Source organism: Aulonocara sp. 'chitande type north' Nkhata Bay, linkage group LG8 (genome assembly GCF_057382095.1).
Source record: "Aulonocara sp. 'chitande type north' Nkhata Bay isolate Kocher_YH1m ecotype deep benthic linkage group LG8, A_spYH_male_GT1.1, whole genome shotgun sequence".
Taxonomy (NCBI): domain Eukaryota; kingdom Metazoa; phylum Chordata; class Actinopteri; order Cichliformes; family Cichlidae; genus Aulonocara; species Aulonocara sp. 'chitande type north' Nkhata Bay.
Genome location: NC_141351.1, coordinates 7,681,249 through 7,701,001, shown reverse-complemented (window position 1 = coordinate 7,701,001; position 19,753 = coordinate 7,681,249). Strand labels below are relative to the sequence as shown.

At 41.6% G+C, this 19,753-nt stretch overlaps 3 protein-coding genes across 4 annotated transcripts; 1 reads left to right on the top strand and 2 right to left on the bottom strand.

Annotated features, from left to right (window-relative positions):
- Nucleotides 1-1,811: 1,811 nt before the first annotated feature.
- Nucleotides 1,812-10,920, bottom strand: LOC147323030 (uncharacterized protein C16orf52 homolog B-like). Its single transcript, XM_086303116.1, has 3 exons — nucleotides 10,212-10,920; nucleotides 4,358-4,570; nucleotides 1,812-3,085 (listed from the first exon to the last, which is right to left on the bottom strand). Exons 1-3 carry the CDS (start codon nucleotides 10,315-10,317, stop codon nucleotides 2,901-2,903), a joined length of 504 nt encoding a protein of 167 aa, XP_086159242.1. The 5' UTR covers nucleotides 10,318-10,920; the 3' UTR covers nucleotides 1,812-2,900.
- A 232-nt stretch (nucleotides 10,921-11,152) lies between these two features.
- On the bottom strand, nucleotides 11,153-16,809 carry uqcrc2b (ubiquinol-cytochrome c reductase core protein 2b). 2 transcript variants are annotated; one of them, XM_086303114.1, is made up of 14 exons: nucleotides 16,689-16,809; nucleotides 15,536-15,637; nucleotides 15,170-15,319; nucleotides 14,800-14,864; nucleotides 14,652-14,708; nucleotides 14,282-14,406; nucleotides 13,922-14,019; nucleotides 13,773-13,830; nucleotides 13,588-13,683; nucleotides 13,250-13,449; nucleotides 13,040-13,120; nucleotides 12,870-12,946; nucleotides 11,576-11,729; nucleotides 11,153-11,492 (listed from the first exon to the last, which is right to left on the bottom strand). In XM_086303114.1, exons 1-14 carry the CDS (start codon nucleotides 16,719-16,721, stop codon nucleotides 11,409-11,411), a joined length of 1,380 nt encoding a protein of 459 aa, XP_086159240.1. In that variant the 5' UTR covers nucleotides 16,722-16,809; the 3' UTR covers nucleotides 11,153-11,408. The 2 variants fall into 2 exon arrangements, with proteins under 2 accessions (XP_086159240.1, XP_086159241.1); XM_086303115.1 differs by lacking the exon at nucleotides 15,536-15,637 and adding an exon at nucleotides 15,673-15,741 and having other exon boundaries at nucleotides 16,689-16,794.
- Nucleotides 16,810-17,340: 531 nt separating this feature from the next.
- On the top strand, nucleotides 17,341-18,779 carry snu13b (SNU13 homolog, small nuclear ribonucleoprotein b (U4/U6.U5)). Its single transcript, XM_086304742.1, has 3 exons — nucleotides 17,341-17,543; nucleotides 17,722-17,842; nucleotides 18,306-18,779. Exons 1-3 carry the CDS (start codon nucleotides 17,541-17,543, stop codon nucleotides 18,566-18,568), a joined length of 387 nt encoding a protein of 128 aa, XP_086160868.1. The 5' UTR covers nucleotides 17,341-17,540; the 3' UTR covers nucleotides 18,569-18,779.
- Nucleotides 18,780-19,753: the final 974 nt, after the last annotated feature.

Genomic DNA, 19,753 nt, shown 5'->3' with positions numbered 1-19,753 from the left:
TAACAGCACAATTATAAAAATACTGAACAAGTACTGATGTTTGTTTGTTTTTTTAAAGGATTGGCAGAAGAACATAGCATCGCAATTTAGGTTTGTAGAGTTGCATGTGAACAAACTACAAGACTTCTGGAAGCATGTTCTTTGGACAAAGAAGACAAGGATGGAGATGTTTGGTGGAAACCAAACACACTATATCAGCCAAACACCTCATACTAACGATTAAGCCTGGTGAGCATTAGAGATGTGATCGTTTGGGCTTGTTTTTACCCACAAAAGCTGCACACCTCGCAGTATCAACACAATCACAAACTCCTCTGTATACTGAAGGATTCTAGACTTAAGTGTCTATTCAGGTCGAGATGAATCCATGCTTTTTATGCTGTTTACACCAAATTCTTACCTTGCAATCTGAGTGTCGCAGCAGAAACTGAGACTAAACAGACCAGGTTACTTTTTCCAGTCCTCTACTGTGCAATTTTTGTGAGCCTGTGTGAAATGTAGCCTCAATTTTCTGCTCATTTGCTTTGAGGTTCGACAAAGTTATTGTCTCAAAGTGATGCTGAAAAACTAGATGATGCATTTGTTACTTTAAGGCTTGACTATTGTAAATCATTATTATCTAGTTACTCTAAAAGCTCCCTGAAAAGTCTTCATTTCATCCAGAACACTCCTGCAAGAAGACTAACTGGAACTCGAAAGGTTTCCACGTTACCATGGTAAGCCACTCTGTTTCTGGTTCCCTGTTAAATTCAGATTTTTAAAAATCTTTCTCCAAACATACAAAATCTTTAATGATTAAATGTTAAATACCTCATAGTACCTTATTATCTGAACAGAGCACTTTGCTCTCACACTGCAGGCTTAGTTGTAGTCCCAAGGATATTTAGAAGTAGAAAGGGACCCTCTTCCATGAAACCAGCTCCCAGTTTGGATTTGGGATAAAAACACTTTCTATTTTTAAGATTAGACCTAAAACTTTTTTTTTTTGATGATGTTGATTCGTTAGGCCTAAATCAGGTGAACCTGAATCCTCTGTTAGTTATGCAGCAATAGGCCTTGGCTGCTGAGGGGTGCTCAGCGTAATGCACTTAGCATTATTTCTTCACTCACCTCTTTTTACTTTGTGTCTTTTTACACCACTTTGTATTTAATCATGAGCAATTATTGAACTCTGGCTGTCTTCTGTCACCCCCCCAACCGGTCACGGCAGATCGCTGCCCCTCCCTGAGCTTGGTTCCCCCGGAGGTTTCTTCCTGCCAAGGAGTTTTACCTTCCCACTGTCACTGAGTTGCTCAAAGGGAGTCCCAAGGAAAAAGATAAACGCTCCTCTGGTTGTGCTTCATATGTGATGTGCTGCCTTCAGGCTAAATGCTAACTGGGGTTTCTCTCTAATATTTTAGGGTCTTTATCTTACAATAAATATACATTGAGGGGACTATTACAGTGAATTAGCAGCATATGAATAGAACAGAACTGAATTGAGCTGTTCTTCATATCTTGACTGTAATGACTGGTTATTTGTGAGTTAGTGTTCACCATCTTGAAGCAGTCTGCCTGAACGACACCTATATGTGCACAGAATTGCTCCCACATGATTGGCTAGATTAATCAGCTGTTTAATGAGAGTGTACCTAACAAAGTGTTGAGTGTAGATATTTAGTATGGTAATGGTTGACATTGAGGACAATAAACACACACTACAACTTCAAGTGTGACCTTGATTGCTCTTACTGCAGACACTGTGTGTGTGGTTCAAACATCATAGATGCACACAGCATTATTTTGAGAAAAAGCATGAAAAATAAAAGGAATGGGTATTCCCTTGTCATAATTTTAATGCGATGACACCTTCCATGCACAATTACAAACATCAGTGATTTGAAAAAAAAAAAAGGCACAGACACACACACAGGCATCAGCATTATAGATGAATAAAACAAGTCGATGATTCTATCATTCTTTGCACTGTTTAATCCATAAAATATTCTTTAAAAAAAAAAAGGTGAAAAATCAGTTTACTACATCAATAAGATTAGTAAAACTAACAGAGAACCACAACAAGCTTGACCTTTTCCTCACTGATTATTCACAATGTTAAAAGCTTAAAACTCTGACATCTTTCAACAGCTCCTCTTCCTTCAGTGCGGACACATTTCACAGACTCAAGCATTACAAACTTTGGGCAGCTGTTGCTAATAGCCCATTTTACATTCCACTCAGAAATAGCATTTTTATGACTTCTTGTATCATGAACTTTATATTTATTCCATTGCAGTAAACCATCCTCAAGGCAATATGATCCACTTGACATAGCACTGGCAGAGAAGCTGGCCTTTTAAAACATACACTTCCAAATCTATCATATAAATAAAAGTAATGCAGCTTATATTATTTTGTAGCAGTGTTTGGGGGAAGAACAGACATTATACAGAGGTTGACTGGCCAATATCAGGGCCTCAGACTGCTATCAGGCCTGACATGTGCAAATCGTCCCTGATGGTTCAGATGAGAAGAACAACAGCTCTCCGTCGCCTGTCGTAAATTTTTAGGATGACAGCTCAGACGTTCACAATGCCCCCTTAAATTCCTCGAAAGCTCACATGTCACTTTTGCCATTTTATAATCTGTTTTCTGTTCACTGCCCTGCTTCTTGTTCACGAAGGAAAACAAGGAGGGCCGTTTCAGAGCTCCTTGCACCTGCTCGGCCTCTGAACAAACACATGCACAGATGGACTGCAGCGGTTTTGGCTCCGGTTGCGACAATTCGTCAGCGAGGGAAAGACAAGTACTTCTCAGCTTTCAGCGACGCTTCCAGCTCTGCCGCAGGAGAGTTCGTTCTAACGACGTTGGCTTCCAGTGGTAGCGGTTTTTTATGCGTTTAAAAAGAGAACGTGAGTTTGTCAGCCGGGCAGGCACACCTTCCCGGCAAACAGCAGTCCCACTATGGTGAAGAATATTGACAGAATGAAGAGTACGTAGGAGGAGCCCACCACTGTGTTGTTGGGCAGCTTATATGGCTGTCCTCCAACCTCGTTGATGTAGAATCCAATTGGGAAAATGAACGCAGCCATACAGAACAGGATCACTGCAATGAGAAAATACAAGGATAGAGAAGCATCAGCACCAATGATTCTGCTGCAGAACTAATCGCTCAGTCATACCAGAGTAAAAACAGGATAGCAGCCCCGAAAATATTTTTGCAAGTGACCAAGTTGCATCGACCGCTGATTCCACAACGTTTGAGTGTCCAACAACCCCAATGTTTGCAAAAAATTGCCGAAAAGCAACATTGCTGAAAGCCTGTGTTGCAGGATGGTTAAATCCCCATCGTGCAACAGTTACGTCACTAATTGTGGAGAAAACCCTGGAGTTTCAAATCTGTGGGTGCTGGCTGGAATGTAAGTAGTTAAGGTGAATTTATAAGTATGCAACAATTTCCACAGTTGATTATTAAACTGATTGCATGTAAAATCCAACTTGACCCGAATTGATAGCATACAAACGGCAGTTTTGATTCACCAAAGCCGCTTTGAAGACAGTTGCAGCCTACACAGTGGGCCGTTCTGGCTGTTGAGATGGTGGAGTCAGTGATGGAGTTAATCTTGGGGTCTCAAGTGTCACTTAGGAGGTAGAGTGCATCGCCTACTAATCAGAAGGTCAGTGGTTCGATTCCTGGCTCCACCAGAATGCATTTTAAAGCATCCTTGGCCAAACTGCTGATCAGATTGCCCCTGATATCAGAGTGTGAGTGTGTGAATGTTAGATTAAAAGCATTAGACGTAAAAAATGCACTTGTATGAATGTGTGTGTGAATGCTCTGAGTGCTGTAATAGAGTAGAAAAGGACTATATAAGCACCAGTCCACTTACCAAAACACTGACCAGCTGTTATTAACCTGAATGTTTTTCTTTTAAACATTTAAAGTAATATGACACTCTCTGCACACTAATTATGTCTCTTTTCTACGAAAATAAAAACTAGCAGCTATTAAACAGAGCTCCTTATATATATTTTTATGTTTTCATGATTACCTGAGCTTTCCCACAGTGAAAATAATTCTGATGCAGAGGTAGCTGAAGTTTATTTCACAGCTTTTTTCTGAATTTATTATATAATTTTGGTTTGGTACTCTACATCCATTAGCACACAGCTGCACTGCAAATCTCAGCAAGTTCAAGTTTAGCTGGAGCACATAAGCCAGTCATTTGCAGAAAGGGAAAAAGTCATTTTACAATCCCCGCTGTGAGTAACCACAGGCCTGTAAACACATCCCAGAGCCACGCTCGCAGGTGAAACTGAAAAAGATTATTTGAGCGCATTTTTTGATTGAGTGCAAATTGTGGCAGTGGATACGTACTCCCCGTGAAGGCGATCCATCGGGCATATCTGCTGGCCTCTCGGTGCCAGTGTGACATCACAACAAGACCGCAGGTGACTGTAAGGGAGATGATGCCCAGGATGATGAAGAGCAGCACGGTGATCCATTCTCCCGGCAGCCGTGGGGGGGTGCAGGTCCGATCTCGGCCATGGATGGTCTGGCACTGCCGGACGAGACCCAAAGTCAAAGAGCCTGGGGAGAGGAAGGAAGGTAGGTGAAATATGAGAAAAATGAGGTTTGTGATGTTGCATCCATCAACAAAGCAGAAAAATCACGCTGAGACACACAATAAGCAAACATCATTGTGTGGCATACACAATGGTCTCTATAGAACATGGTATTGATTATTTCAGGTGAATATCGATTCAGGTTTTCATCAAAGCAGTGCTGGTTCTGTACATTTTCACCAAAGAATGACGGGTAAAGGTACTCCAAAAAAAAACCTTTTGAAATACAGGATAAATCTTGTCATTGGCACAGTATGAATCGAAAGATCTCTTCTCCACTAATAGGAGTTGTGAGACAGGTAAGAAAGCCTGCTGCAAAGGAAATGTGACGAAATGCATGAGAATGGATCGTTGGAGAGTTTCAGTCAGTATATCACTACACTGCTATTAGACTTCAGTGCTGCATACTGATCACAGTATTTTACTAATGACACTATTTACAGTTGTGCTGTCATAGACTTATTTACACTGATCCATCCACATAAAAGTCACGGAGTTCCACAGGGATCTGTTCTAGGACCACTACCGAAAATATTATCAGAGGGCAACATGGGCCATTTCTACCACAGAAAAGATGGTGGTAGAAGTACAACTTCTAGGGCCAAAACTGAGTTATTTAAAACTTTGTGCTGGGGCAAATTCTGCATCTTTTTAATAAACCATGACTCGTTTTATGTCTTGGTTCCCACTGAAATTAAAGGTCATTTAGACCCCAATACTTATCACTTTATATATGTTTCCATTGTGCAGATATATTCATCTATGAAAGATGAAAGAAATGAAACTAAAACTTTTACCTAGAAGCCTGGATGACCCACAGTTTTATACTTCTAGATGCAGACAATACTTACTTTATTGTACTTGGCCCTAAAAACCTCAAAAACACAAAAAGACTTCTCTGCTGTTGTTTGTGCTTATCCTCTGAAACTTCCAGGTCTGGTTTCTGCTAGCAAGACACGCCCAGTTTTCCCACAGCAGCTTTTGTTATTTCACTTAACAGATTTATGTATTTGTGTTTCTTTCCCCTTTGTAGCTGGAAAAATATAACATTGCTTTGTTTTTATGGACCAATCAGTAACACCGGAAAGAAATGACATCACAGCTGTGGGGTGGGTTATTTCTGTAACACAAACCATAGACTTTAATAGACAATGAACTTTCAGGTTGAGAAAGTTAAGCCGATGGTGAAGGACCTTATTCCGGCATCATTTCTAATGACCTGAAGGGGGCAGCTTTCAAAGACTGTATGCTCACTTGATCTAAGAGCTCAGTAAACACCGTCTTGAGGAGTTTATGATTTTTATCACTAGTTTCACAGTTTACTGAGTGCAACATAATGTTCATTTTTTACATTCTGTCCCACATTAGAGACAAAAAGTACGACAAAGCAGAGTATACCTTGCGGCGGGCAGCATGCAGTGGTCACACTTTCTCATTTAGATCAGATGGGTGAAGAAATGGAGGAGACATCTTTTATTTACAGTCTATGCCACAAACACACACAATCTGCATGTAGTTAATGTGGCTAAATAGTCAGTATGTGACTGATAGACTCTTCCCTTTAAGCTTCACGTCTACTGTGAGTAGTGTTTAATGTTGTAGAAAGACACTGTGTTGACATGATGACCCTGCAGGAGTCTTTCTCCCCTCCCCACCACAGTCCACAGGGGCCCGAGGAACCTGCTATTATAAAAAACTGGTTGATCGGTAGAACACCAGCAGCAGTATGATATCAAACAGGTCAGGAGTTCTGGCACAAAACGGCAAAGCATCATGCACAGAGAGAGCAACGGAAATGAAGAGATTAGTGGCGCGAGTCCTCTGATGGCCTCCTGTCTCCCAGAGGCCTGGTGGGTGCTGTGATATCAGGTAGGAGGGCTACTGTCTGCACTTGGAGCCCAACAGAGACTGCATCTGCTCAACTTTGCATCCACGCCAACAAGATAAGACTCCAAGCAAACCAGTGCGCGCACTGAGAGTGGAAAAAAAAAAAGCTAAATAAAATCCTCCCACACTATCATTTGTTCACTCGCCTCACTCTGTTTTCTTTCTTTCCCTGAATTATCTTTAGAAGAGAAGCTGTATTCATTTTTAGCATTTAGCAATGCAATCAAGGTTATTTCGACCCAATGAGTGTAGTATTAACACACTTAACGTGATTACAAGCAAACCGCATAAAAAAAGAGAGAAGGAAAAAACAGTGAAGCACTGAAACATCTTTTAATTTGGCAGGGAATTAAATACAATAAACCGCATTTGAATAAACATCTGGTACTCACAGCAATCAAGCCGCTGTCAATTTAGATTTAACTGTTAAGTATTTGTAAATGCACATGTGGTTTTTATCCTCACTCCACCCACGAGACAAGTACAGCACAAAAAGCTGCTTCACATAAAAAGAATCGAATACTTTAGACCATGCATGTTAACAAAGATCCTAATGTTGGGGTGATGATAGAACGGCCGGCTGAAGGAAACATCAGGCCTGAGTCAGATCCCCCCGCAGGCTGACCTAGACCCCATTTCCACAGGACATCCTGTTCTTACCACAGGGTGGAGGAAAGTGCAAATGGTGGATCCATTTCCCTGGAAACTGCCCTAATGATCCAAAAATCAAGTCTGCTGTGGCTACACATTCACACAATCATCCAAACTCTGAAAGCTTTTGCCCTGAGGGACAAACATCTGCTCATCCGAACAGACCGGGAACAGAAATGCAACATTCTGATTACAGCTTGTTTGGGTCACTAAACGCAATCAGCTGTCTACAGGAAACTGGAGAAAGAACTTCACAAGTAATCTTTCATTACCTAAAGGAAACGAAGCTAGGTTTCCAGCAAGTATGCAGTCGATAACCTAACTAAGAAAATCAACACCTAAAAAGCGAATGGCTAACTGTGGAGGTCATATAAAAAGCACCTAAACTCAGGCACTTAACACCTGATGTGCCATTTGACCCTGTGGTGGCTGAGGATTTCCGTCTCGAGCACTTTTTGAATGTTTTGGCATCAATTGTGCTTGAAGTGTTCGGCGTGTTCGAAAATGTTCAGTCATACATGTAGGCTACAGATGGGAATCACCAGACATCCCATGATACGATATTATTCCGACTTTTACCATTCTGTGACATGCTTTGTCAATATCAGTTTTATCCAATAAGATAAGGTTCTCTAACTCTCACAGTTACTTTTTTGCTGCAAAATAAGACTATCAAGCACATCAACACTGTCGCTAAAACCTGCCACAGATGTTCTCATAAAACAGTCAGTCTGCCATCAGTCTGCAATTAAATGGGGCCAAGTTGGCAATTACATGCAGTCTGTTTCTGATAATACAGCAATTAGCTGCAATAAATCATCGAAAATCACATATCTGTTACTGTCTACATAGACAGAAATTCACATGTAACTATTACATTTGAGCTCAGCCTTCCTTTTCTGTTGGAATTAACCAAAATACAACCAGCTGAAACCAGTTGAATCCTCTCGAGTTGCACTCATTGACATATTTGAAAACCTTTGACAATCTCTCTGAGAGTGATTGCACTAGTAATTTAATATACGGTGTCCCTGTAAGGAAAATACTGATTACTTCAAACTGAATCACCTAAATGAGGATTAGAATTTGTTTTACACAATACGATATATATTTATCAGTTTGAGGAAGACGTGACTACACTGAGCACACACGGCTAAAATGAATTATGTCAGAACTGAGCATGTAGAACTTAATTGTCCGGGTGGAAAAAATTACTTTCCCAAGAGGTCCAATTAAAAGTCAAACATCCTCAGTCCCACACAGCACTTCCTGCCTTCAGGTAATTACCATCCAGCTAATTAGACAGGCACACAAGGCTTTTACTACAGTCATTTCACACTATTATTTACTTTGAGGAACGGGAGATAAGAGCTTCACAATGTGAGCTCTTTCTGAGCTTCAGTTCGTTTACAACTACGGCATTTTATAAAAGAAAAATTTACCTGTTTCTCATTTAATCGTGCAAAAATAACCGCTTCTTATATCCTTAACGAGCAGCTGAAACCATTTATTTTTTAAAGAACAAATTCAATCCTGTAATGACCACTCAGTACGGCTGTTATATCCTTGTCTCTGCTCCTCTGAAGCATTTTGATGGAGGTGACAAGAGCCTCGTGCAGCTGTGCACACAGTCGTTTGTGCCAGTTTTAGTCAATGTTTAGCTTTGGATGCTGCATCTGTGTATTGCTTTACTGCAATAAGCAGATAACCAGGAAGGCTGAAACTACATCTTCAGCTGTAGCGCACGCTTACCAATAACCACTAATCATCTAATTTTATACAAAGAAACAGCTGAGCAAACCAAACTGAGCAAACCAAACTCTTAAATTGTATAATCATTTAAAATATAAATGTTTGTCCTCCAGTGTACATTTAGTTACCTGTAACAACAAGTGTATGCCTTTTTAATAGACTTTTTGCAAAAGTATTAATCTATCATTTGGAAGGGTTTGGTGCCTTTGCTGCAAGCCTATCACAAACACAGGCCAACTACACACTATCTGCTTTAAATTATCCTTATGTGTCAAAACCGTGGCAGGACTCTACTGTCAGCAAACTGAATGGACTGGACATAGTTTGTAAAACACATCTATCAGGACTTCACCATAGTCCAAGTAACTCTGTAGACATCCACAGTGTGACGTTGGTGAAACACAGATCAAAGAAACTGTGTTTCCATAAACACCATGACCTCAGTAATTGTGAAACAGCAGATGACCAAAGTGACCAAAAGAGTGAGTAGGTCCTTATCAAAGAGCGGTCACCATAATGGAGCTTTAGGTTCCCCGGTAGAGCCAGAAGAACCTGGAGGAAGAACAGCCATCTCAGCAGTAGTCCATGAAACAAGTCTTAATGGCGGGGCAGCAAAAGGAAGACACTTGAGTTCCCTGTTGTTCTTTCTCACGTGCTGAATAGCGCAGGAGAAAGGCCACTTTTTGCATGTTCTGGAAATATTCTGATTTAGGTGAGGGTGCTGCCAGGGTAGAAGGTGAAGAAGTCAGGTCTGGTGATCTCATGCTATGAACCTATTGGACTATTTTCATCTTAATAATAGAAAACAGTCCAGAACCTGACCTTCCAAAGTTCAGGGATGCACTGCATGTGTGAAAACAGCTGACAGCATGCCAAATGGTATTTAAAGGACTCTGAGAGCTGGAGGGAAAAAAAGATTCTCCAGCGTAAGAGACGAAAACTGCACCCATCATACAAGGTTAAACCAGGTGATGCCCTCCTACAGTAAAGCATGGTGGCTGTGGCATCAGGCCATGTGCTTGTCAGAGACTTTTATCCCTTGAAACAAACAGGAAAGCCTTGCATACCTAAATAGTGAAACAGTGTGTGCAGCTGGTTGTTATTGAGCAGCTTTTTTTGTTGTTGTTTTTAATAAGAAGACAGAATTAAGAGTGCAATCTTCCACAATTGTTCTGCTGTCTGCTTATTTTTCTACAGTGGGTAAACTTTTTCATCTCATGTGGTTGTTGGTAGATTTCCTTTTCCTGTGTCACCCCGACTTCCCCACATGCAAAGCACAAAAAACAAAACACAGTGCTGGAGTGTCCGCAACCTACCGCCTGATTCTCCGATGTTGATCCAGTCCGGGTTGGCAACGCTGGCGATGGCGAAGATGTCCGCAGCTAGAAAGAGACATCCTGATATCACCGTGAGTTTATCCATGTCGGTGAACACAAAAGGAGGGACCGAGGGAGACAGGGCATCGAGAAGTGACCTAAACCCGCATGTCGTGTCCCATCACTGTGGAATTTGGCCTGTGCCTCTTCCACGCCCTCTCTTCACATTGTATTTAATATCCGGTGGTTTGATGTCCATGCATGGGGTGATTTCTCTTTGTTGTTCCTCCGAAAGTGGACTGACTGACCCGACCTGCTGGCCCAGGAGGGGAGTATCGCTGCAGGGGGTCACGGGTCGCTCCACCGCATCTCGGTGATATTCGTGGGGAAAACACGAGTGGAGATTATATTTAAAGAACAAAATACTGTTTTATGCATGCACTGGACTTGGTGCCTGAGTTTGCATGAACAGTCCGATCTCTCTCCCCACATATGGAAGCTGTTTCCTACCTCGGGAAGACCACAGGCGGGAAACGCCGCCCATGCTCACATTAAAGCGGCTTTCCGGAGCTTCACCCCCCACACTCGCACATCCAGCTTTCTTACTTCTTCACTGAACGCCTTCTTTCCTCGCAAAATGACCCTGCTTTCTCAGAGGAAGACAAACTCAAATCTAGACAGCCTACCTCTACCCTCCCGTCTCCACGCCCGTCACTCTCGCGAGAAAATCCGTAAACTCTCGCAGCTTTTTTTTTTTTTTTCCATCGTGCAGATTTATGTAGGTGGTAATAATTTCCTGGACACACACGGTGGGGACTAAAGCCCCATTCCCGAAAGCATGCAGCCACACTGTGGTTATTATCAGATCAAGTAAACTCAAGTCTGATTTGATCAGTTTCCACCAACTCAAACTTTTATTCAAGACACCAATGACCTTAAACTCAGTGTGGTAGATAGAATTTATTCCTTATTTTACATCAGCTATACAGTTAACGTGGACACATGAGTGTGATGCACCAGAGCAGCATCACCTGAAAGTATACTGTTTCAACACCTATAAATACCCAGTGTTGTTACGACAAATGTCTGAGGAGAACACCATTGTAAAATAATCCTTTTTTTGTTGTTCAAATGTAGAAGAAACGAATTCTGCTTTGCTGTCAACCACGCTTGAGTGTGTGGTGATGAGGGTGGGATTTAGATCTCATCCACGAAGGGTGTTTTTACAAGATTGCCACTGGATGCCATGGTCTTCTTTCCAGATACGAATGTTTTGGCAGCCTGAAAAAAAGAAGAAGAGCTAAGTTTACACGCCACTTTTACACTACGACAAAGCACAGACAAAAAACAAAACAAAGTCTTACATTAGCAACATCAGTCAAGGAAATGTTGTCAATTTTTTTGGACATTTCTTCGGGGGATTGGTAGGATGCATCAGTCAGAGCCTGACTGCCCATGGCTTCCAGCAAACCCTCTGAGGTTTCCAGAGACATCAGGTAGTGGCACTTAAGCTGAGCCCTGCAGAAAGAAACGAGGAGGGGAATGTATTAAACATTATGCAGTTAGCATAGTTTAAAATTGTTTAAAAGTTTTAATAAGGAATCTTATTTATCTGCAAATGTTATTAAAAAAAAATACAGGAATGAGTAAAAAGAAAAAAGAAATATGGAGGTGATGGAGGGCAGAGCTTCATCCAGTAGTGAGTCAGGTCCTAGTTAGGGGGTGTTTTGAACATGAAACCAGTCTGGCAAGAGCAGCTGCTGGGTCCAGCTGGCCAGCCTCCACCAGGGGTCGACTGCAGCTGCAGACAGGTGTGAAGAAAGGCCCAAGTGGCAGTGGACCTGCATTCTTTAGTGGGGCCAGTGACAGAGAGGTGAAGCCATCAGTCAGCTATTACGTGCTACCAAAAGCAGACTGTGACACACCCCGAATCAAATTAAAAGTAATTGCAGGCCACCAGAACCGTTCCACAGACTCATCAAATAGACCCAAGACAGACTGTTCCTTAAAGACTAAACATCAGGTGGGTTTGAGCTTTTAGGGAGAGTTGAAAATGCACCACTGCAAATGAAAGGATGCATTTGGTAGTGAACACTTAGAAGCCAAATTCATAATTGGGATCAATGTCCAAAACATCTGCTAGCTCTATATCAACAATGACGCCACAAAAGAGGCAACAAGTGGCAGCTGTACAAAAAAACAACAACCAGAAATTACAAGCTGTGGGAGAAGTCTGAACTCACTTCCTGAAGGCAGATAAATCATACAATGCCAGTAAAAATGAGATGCTTCTCTCTACTGCAGCGTGTTTAAAGGATTTTTAAATTACATAACACAATCCAGTGCGCATGTAACATCTTCCTTTTATACAGGCCAGCGGCCCCTTTCATATTTTTCCTGCCTTGAAAAACAAAAAAAAGAAGCTAATTTTAATTACTCTATATACCGATGAATCTATCAGCATTATTTGTCACTAGATTTTTCTTTCATTAACCTAAACCTGAAAATTTAAAAATCTTTAAAATAAACGCTAAGTACACGCCCCTCCCCCCTCCTTCCCCCAGCGTTTCTATAGCCAAATAGCAGAAAATTTACATTTTCTGTCAGAGGTACATTCTGTCGGGTCTCTCTCATCCTGTTTCTGTCTGTCTGACTCACTTTGCTCGAGTGAGGTCAGCAGCTGTGACTCCACCGTCAGCAACAGCCTTCACCTGGGCAAGAGCAGCCTTGATCACCTGCAGAGAAGAGTGAAACAGTGCTCTCAATAGCAGTTTCATTTGGGGGAAAAGTAAAGAAAAATTATTTTCAAGACTACGGGGCATACTCACATCACCGGCAGCTGCAGCCTGAGAGATGGTGTAGACCCCAAACAGACCAGAGTCAGAGTAGCTTGTATTGAAAGCAGTGACCTGGTGTGGGAGACGAAGACTGAATTAGAATAAAGCTGGATTGTGTTTTTGTGGTTAATGTGCAGACACACTGCTCTGTAGGCGTATGGCTTATTTACAATTTATCTTACAAAAGTGAAAGGCACTCACATCAAAGGGGTCTGCTGTTGCCTTGGAAACACCCTGGACCAGTTTACTGGCGACGCCTGCTCCTCTCTTGACGTGCGGCCCAGCTCCCAGTAAATGCTGCAGCACACTGAAGGCCAGAGCCTCGCTGGTGCCTGCTGCTGCTGACTGGCTCACCACGGCTGAATGGACCAGACTGCTGGTGCTGGGCAGGCGAATCTCACCTGGAAATGGGCACGAGGTCATGAGACAGGGAAGTCTGCAAGGTCTATCAATTTCTCAGGTTGGAATCATTCATTCAAAATTTGCTTAAATCCTATATTTTTTCCTTTTCCTTCCCCCTCTCAGCCAGCTCGCCTCACCTCCACGATACTGTGCCTTAGCCCCTGTGGTGCCGGCTCCACTGCGGATGTTGAGGAACTGCTCTCCCACTTGCTTCAGCACAGTGTGGTCAACACCTAGTAGAAAGGTAAGCATTGTTATCGTTTATCCAAAATCTGGCTACTTCTTTCTTTATATGGAAAATACTTTAAATCCTAACACTTACCAAGTCCAACAAGGGCCATTCTTGCACTGGTGAAATTGTTCTGGACAAACTGGTGCAGCTGGGGAAAAATGGAAACATTGCAATAATTCATAATTGTTTTAGTTTGTACGTTTCGTACTGATAAAAGACAAATAAAAATATATACTCACATGCTCAGAGTGGATGTCGTTGATCATGTGGTCTGGGCAGTACAAGGAGTTACACAGGGCGTTCTTGTAGGCAGCTTCATGCAGACCTTCAACCACACCTGAAAAAGATGGATGGGTGACTGTTAGCTGCAGCGCACTCATGGTGAAGAAAAAACAGAGAGAACATTACTGTCCCTATATGACAGTTTGGTATCTAGGCTCTACAGGGTAATTATTGATTAATCGAACAACCAAGAAGCTTTTTAAAATATTAATCAGGCTCACAGTTGGGAATATAAATTAAGTAGTTCTATATTAAAACAACAGATCCCTTAAAAATCTTTCAAAAACTGAGTGTTGTAAGAGAAACAAAGGACCCACCTATCTGGGTGCTCTGTGCAGCTTGTGCCTTGTCCACCTTTACTTTTGGGGTGAGGTCTGACACCTCCCACGAACGGAATTCGGGGGCTGTTGTCACATTGATCAAATACTCCATCACTGTGTCACTAGAGACCAATAATAGAGCAAGCGGGAAAAGACAGTTATCACTCCTGCAACATCACATCTCAGAGCATTCATATGTTCCAGTGAATGTAGTCATTTCAACAAAATATGGAAAAGTGTGTAAATAGAAAGAGACAAAGTTCTTTAAGTATCTCCTAGTACTTCAAACATTTTCATTACATTATTATTACTATTACTCAATCATGTCAACACACATCATACACACAGGTGATATGCAGAGACTCACACGTCATCTCTTAAGCAGTCAACGGTGTAGGTCATATTCTCTCTGGATGAAGTCACGCTGCACAGAAATAAACAGATATACAATTAGACACCTAAAAAAAAATCAGCATTAAATGACTATTTACAGGATAAACCTTTTAGTTATTGACCTAAGACTGCCTCCCACTGCCTCAATTCCACGGCATATCTTGAAAGCTGAAGCTCCCTTGGTTGTCTGAAAAGGTAGAAAAGTTAAGTAACATGTCAACTGAAATGCAGCAATGTTACACATGATTACAAAAGCAGTGGTCTTAAGCTCCATTTATTAACAACAGTTGTGCAGGCTTTTTAATATGTAAACACTGTTATATTTCTACTCAAAATAAGACTTTTACCTAAAACTGAATAAAGATTTGGTTTGTATTCTGGTGCTTCTGCAGCTTTACTCATTTCTGTCTTTCAACAACACCAAAGAACCAAGGTTGATGATGACAATGGTTACTTCAAGCTAAATGTGATGATTTTTTTTAAGTTACATACCAGACCGGACGCCAGCCGGAGGAGGTGGGTGACACCCTGGTTTTCAGGGGTTTCATAGCGACACCCAGCCTTGATGAAGACTCCAATTTTGGAGGCTGGAGAATAATTCTCCAGTGAAGCGATAACCAGCCCACTGGGCAGCCTGGTCACCTGGAGACATATAGAGATGTCCTTTAGCATTCTTAGTACCCTGAGTTATAGGCAGTGATTCAGTTAACTGGTTTCCTTGGCTTTCATTTATACAGCTCAGATAATGCGGGCATTTAGTTAGATTACTTAACATTTATATTCAGCAAGGTGAAACAAACAGATAAAGCTTAAAACACAACCAATATATACTACAATTTTCATCACTGCCCGACATACGTGGACATCCTGGTAGGAATGGCCAACCCTGGGAGAGAGGCTGAGGCCAGCCAGGGGCTGAGCAAGGGACTGGTCTTTTCTGGCAGCCGCATAGAAGCGTTTCTGCAGAGAAGAAAAAGAAGTCAACAACCACTGACCTGAACATCCTGTGGATGAAAACCAGTGACCTCCACCTTACGGGCAGCCTGGGCTGCATAAAACCTTGTCTGGGGAAAAAAAAACAAAGAATACAGGAAGGCAGGACATTACAACTAATGTTTTGCTGGCCTTTTGGCTGATATGAGCACAAACTTTAAAATAATGGGATCAATGGCATTAGTAGGGCAGTCTGTACTAAAAGAACTGAATGTTGTGACTAACTATGAAGCTAGAATTATGCAGGTGAAAAAATAATCTTATGACAAGGCCCACTTAAGTCTCTGTTCTGCATTTTGTTTAAGCATATCACCTGGTTTTAATCTGCAGGTTAATTCTTCCAAATTATCTTTGAAGGTATCAAGGATTTGTAAGATTGTAATGTACTCTGAAATGTAATAACAACCTCTATATGGTTCTTGGTGTGTTCCATCAGAACGATGGCAAACAACATTACAAGCCTTTAACGACAAATGTGAAAAAGTAAGAACTTATCTTTTTAAAACTAGCTACAATCTACCATTTCAGGCTGCAAAGGTTCTCACTCAGTAAACACACATAAGTGTAGATGTTTACTGCAAAATCCAAACTGCAATAATTGCACAATATTGCAGATAAGAAAGAGGAAGACATCATTAGATAGTAAAATGGAAATGTAAGTTAAGCAACTCGACGGCTAGGTCCTTCATAAACATGAACCTAGCTAGCTCTCATCTCTCAGACGTCAACTAGTTTGATTTCTCTAAGCCTTACTTGAATTAACTGAATAGACAGTATTAAGCTGGGTGTACAACGACTTAAAATCCGCGGGGTTCGTGATGTAACTAGCAGGTTATTGCTGGTTATGCTCGGAGTCATTCATGACAAGACTTAGCTGACTGCTTCCTCGTCTGCTCCTCATCAAAGCCTGCCCGGACACGACCCGGAATTTAGACACCGTCTAACAAACACAGCCCACAGCTCGGTGTGCAAATGTTCCGACACACAGACACGTAGGACACATTGCCCGAGTCCTCACCGATAGCTGACTGATTCCCCGAATCCCCTTCATCTCCCCTCTTGCCTTGGGTCAGGACGATGAAGCAATATGGCTGGCTTCAAAGTGCCCTACCCAGAATGCTCAGCGCTTTCTTCGCTTGTAAACGGTGCCTAGTCAGTGACCGCGCGCCCTCTGCTGCCCTGGAGATAAAATAAAATAAAATAAAATAAAATAAAATAAAATAAAATAAAATAAAATAAAATAAAATAAAATAAAATAAAATAATTTTATGTGTTAAATATTTTTTTTCATTGGACTAGAAATTATGTAAACGGATGTTGAATGTGGAGCTGCCAGGCAGGAGGATAAAATGAAAACCACAGAGGATGTTCATGGATGTAGTGAAGAAGCACATGCGGAGGGTTGCTGTGAAAGAACAGAATGTTGCCAGGTTGAACTACTTTGGCACAGGGCAGATGTGCTGAGCACTGAAGGGAGCAGCTGAAGGGAAAAGAAAAAAAATTCCGTGTATTTATTGTTGTTCAATAAAAAATGTAATCCCTTTCCAGGTTGTCTATTATTTGGTAAAAAAAAAAAATGAAAGTGACTTGTTTCGTTGTATTTTTCAATTTATTAACAACGTTTTTTTTCTCCCAAAGCACTTCCTGTGATTTCGCCAGCTTTGCCAGTGCGCATGCGCCTCACACCACACGTGTGGCAAACGTTTGGACTCGTTGCATGCGACGGAGCTTAGAGAGTTGGTACCGCTGTAAAATACATCACAGGAGATCGCATTTTGCATCGTATCGTTAATCTTTCAGAAGCCAGTCGAATTAAAATAGTCCTCCGTGAAGCATTTCGCCGAGAGGGCCCGAATAGCACAAAAACACCATGGTGAGTGTCTTCTCGAACGAACAAGCTAACAGAGTAGCTAGTTAGCTACCAGCGAGCATAGTAAATTAAGTGCAGAATTCAGTAGAAGTGACCAGAAACGGTGCTGGTGACTTTTTTTCCCCGTTAACTGGTTTCTCTTGGTTAACATGGAGTTACTTTGTTTCTGTGTGGTGAGCAGACTGAAGCACAAGTCAACCCAAAGGCCTACCCGCTGGCCGATGCCACGCTGACCAAAACTATCCTGGATCTGGTGCAGCAAGCCTCAAACTATAAGCAACTGAGGAAGGGAGCCAACGAAGGTGGGTAAACACGGTCGGTGCAAATTAATATTTAAGTTGTTAATGAACGCATTTGAGTGGACAGGCGACACCAGCATGCTCGAAACGTGGTTTCTCTTCACTTTAAACAACAAGCTTTAGTCACAAGCCTCTGATTTCTGCATGAATGGAATGCCTGCGAGAAGAAAAATAACTTTTAGTATTGTTTACACAGATAATTGTTAAATTACACCGTAGCTGTGTCTTCCTGTGGAGGCTAATGATTAGCCAATGTTGAGTGCTTTTATTATATGAATTACTAAGTGCTTGTGAAAAATGTGTTAAACAGACACTTATATTTTTGTTGTGGGCCACAAAAAGAATAACGGTGCAGCAGTAATGAAGGGCACTTTTTCTTGTGTAACCTGTAATATGCTGAGCATTGTTTTGTTTTTTTGTTTCCAAGAACAAACTTGCTGTATTCAAGTTGCTCTTTCTTCCCCAGCCACTAAAACCCTGAACAGAGGCATCGCTGAGTTTATCGTGATGGCTGCTGATGCGGAACCACTGGAGATCATCCTCCACCTGCCGCTGCTCTGCGAGGACAAGAACGTCCCCTACGTGTTCGTCCGCTCCAAGCAGGCCTTGGGCCGGGCCTGTGGGGTGTCGCGCCCCGTTATCGCTACCTCAGTCACTATAAAAGAGGGGTCTCAGCTCAAGCCACAGATCCAGTCTGTTCAGATGGCCATTGAGAGACTGCTTGTGTGATTTTTCTTTCACTGACAAAAACTCCTTGAGGGGAAAAAAAAAACCCATTTTAAATAGTGCTGTCCTTTGTTTGATTAAACATGAGGGGGGAAAATCATGTTTAATTGTGTTTTTGTTTTGTTTCTTGCTTTTTGGGACCGATGTTTCTCATCAGGAGTTTGTAGTAGCCCTGCTCACTTAATAAAATAATTCTTTTTGTTATTTTTTAAAACCTGGTCTTGTGTTCATTAAAAAAAATTTTTCAAGATGAGTTCAAACAAAGTGATTCCCAAATGGTTAGTAACAGAAAACGGGGCGTATCTCTGCATGGTCTGATGTGTGTCAAAGAAAATAGCAGATGAGGACTATCTGAAAATCATGTCCTTGAGAGACCTGACCCAGGACCTGAGAGATGCATCTATTCTTCACTGAAGCCTTATCAGAAATGGTCTCAGTGGAAGGAAACATGGAGAAAAGGCTGAGGTACACCAGGTTACAGAAACACTGGGATGGAAATCAGTGGCAAACAGGTCATATTTAGTGATGGCTTTGAAATGTTTGGTTCAAACTGTCTTCAGCATGGCAGAAGTCAAGCAGCCTTGACAACTATTCTCAAAGACTACTTAAAGAAATGACAGGCAAACTATCCTAAGAGAATTGAAAGAATAAATGTGGTCATACCAAACACTGACCCAACAAACTGTTTTTGCTGTATATGCTGTAATTCCGTATGTTTTTGCATGTGTTTTGATAAATCGATCACCTCTTTCCAATTTTTTCTGGCTCAAAACCTTTGTACAGTACTGTATAAAACACGTTCTTACACTGATCACTACATCAAAATGTTAATTACAATTTGTTTCCTTTTTTTGCATCAGGATAAATAATCAGTCGGGAAACGTTCTCAAAAGCACGGATGTAAATTGTCAATTAAAAGTAATGAATTCATAATTCCGAATTTCTACAGTCATACAAATACTAACAACTGTGGAAGTCAAAGAAAGCAGCATCTAGCTGGCCCCGTTACTGGTTATAATGTGAAGACAGGACATTGTTTCACAATCGTTTGCGTAGAAACTGCAACACTTAAACACGGATTAAGTGGGTATCAACCTGAGATTGGCTTGTTTGAATACTTTCTCCCCTTAAACTGGTGCCAAATCACAGACTACGGGAGCCTGGCGCTTGGAAAGCGCAGTGGATTAT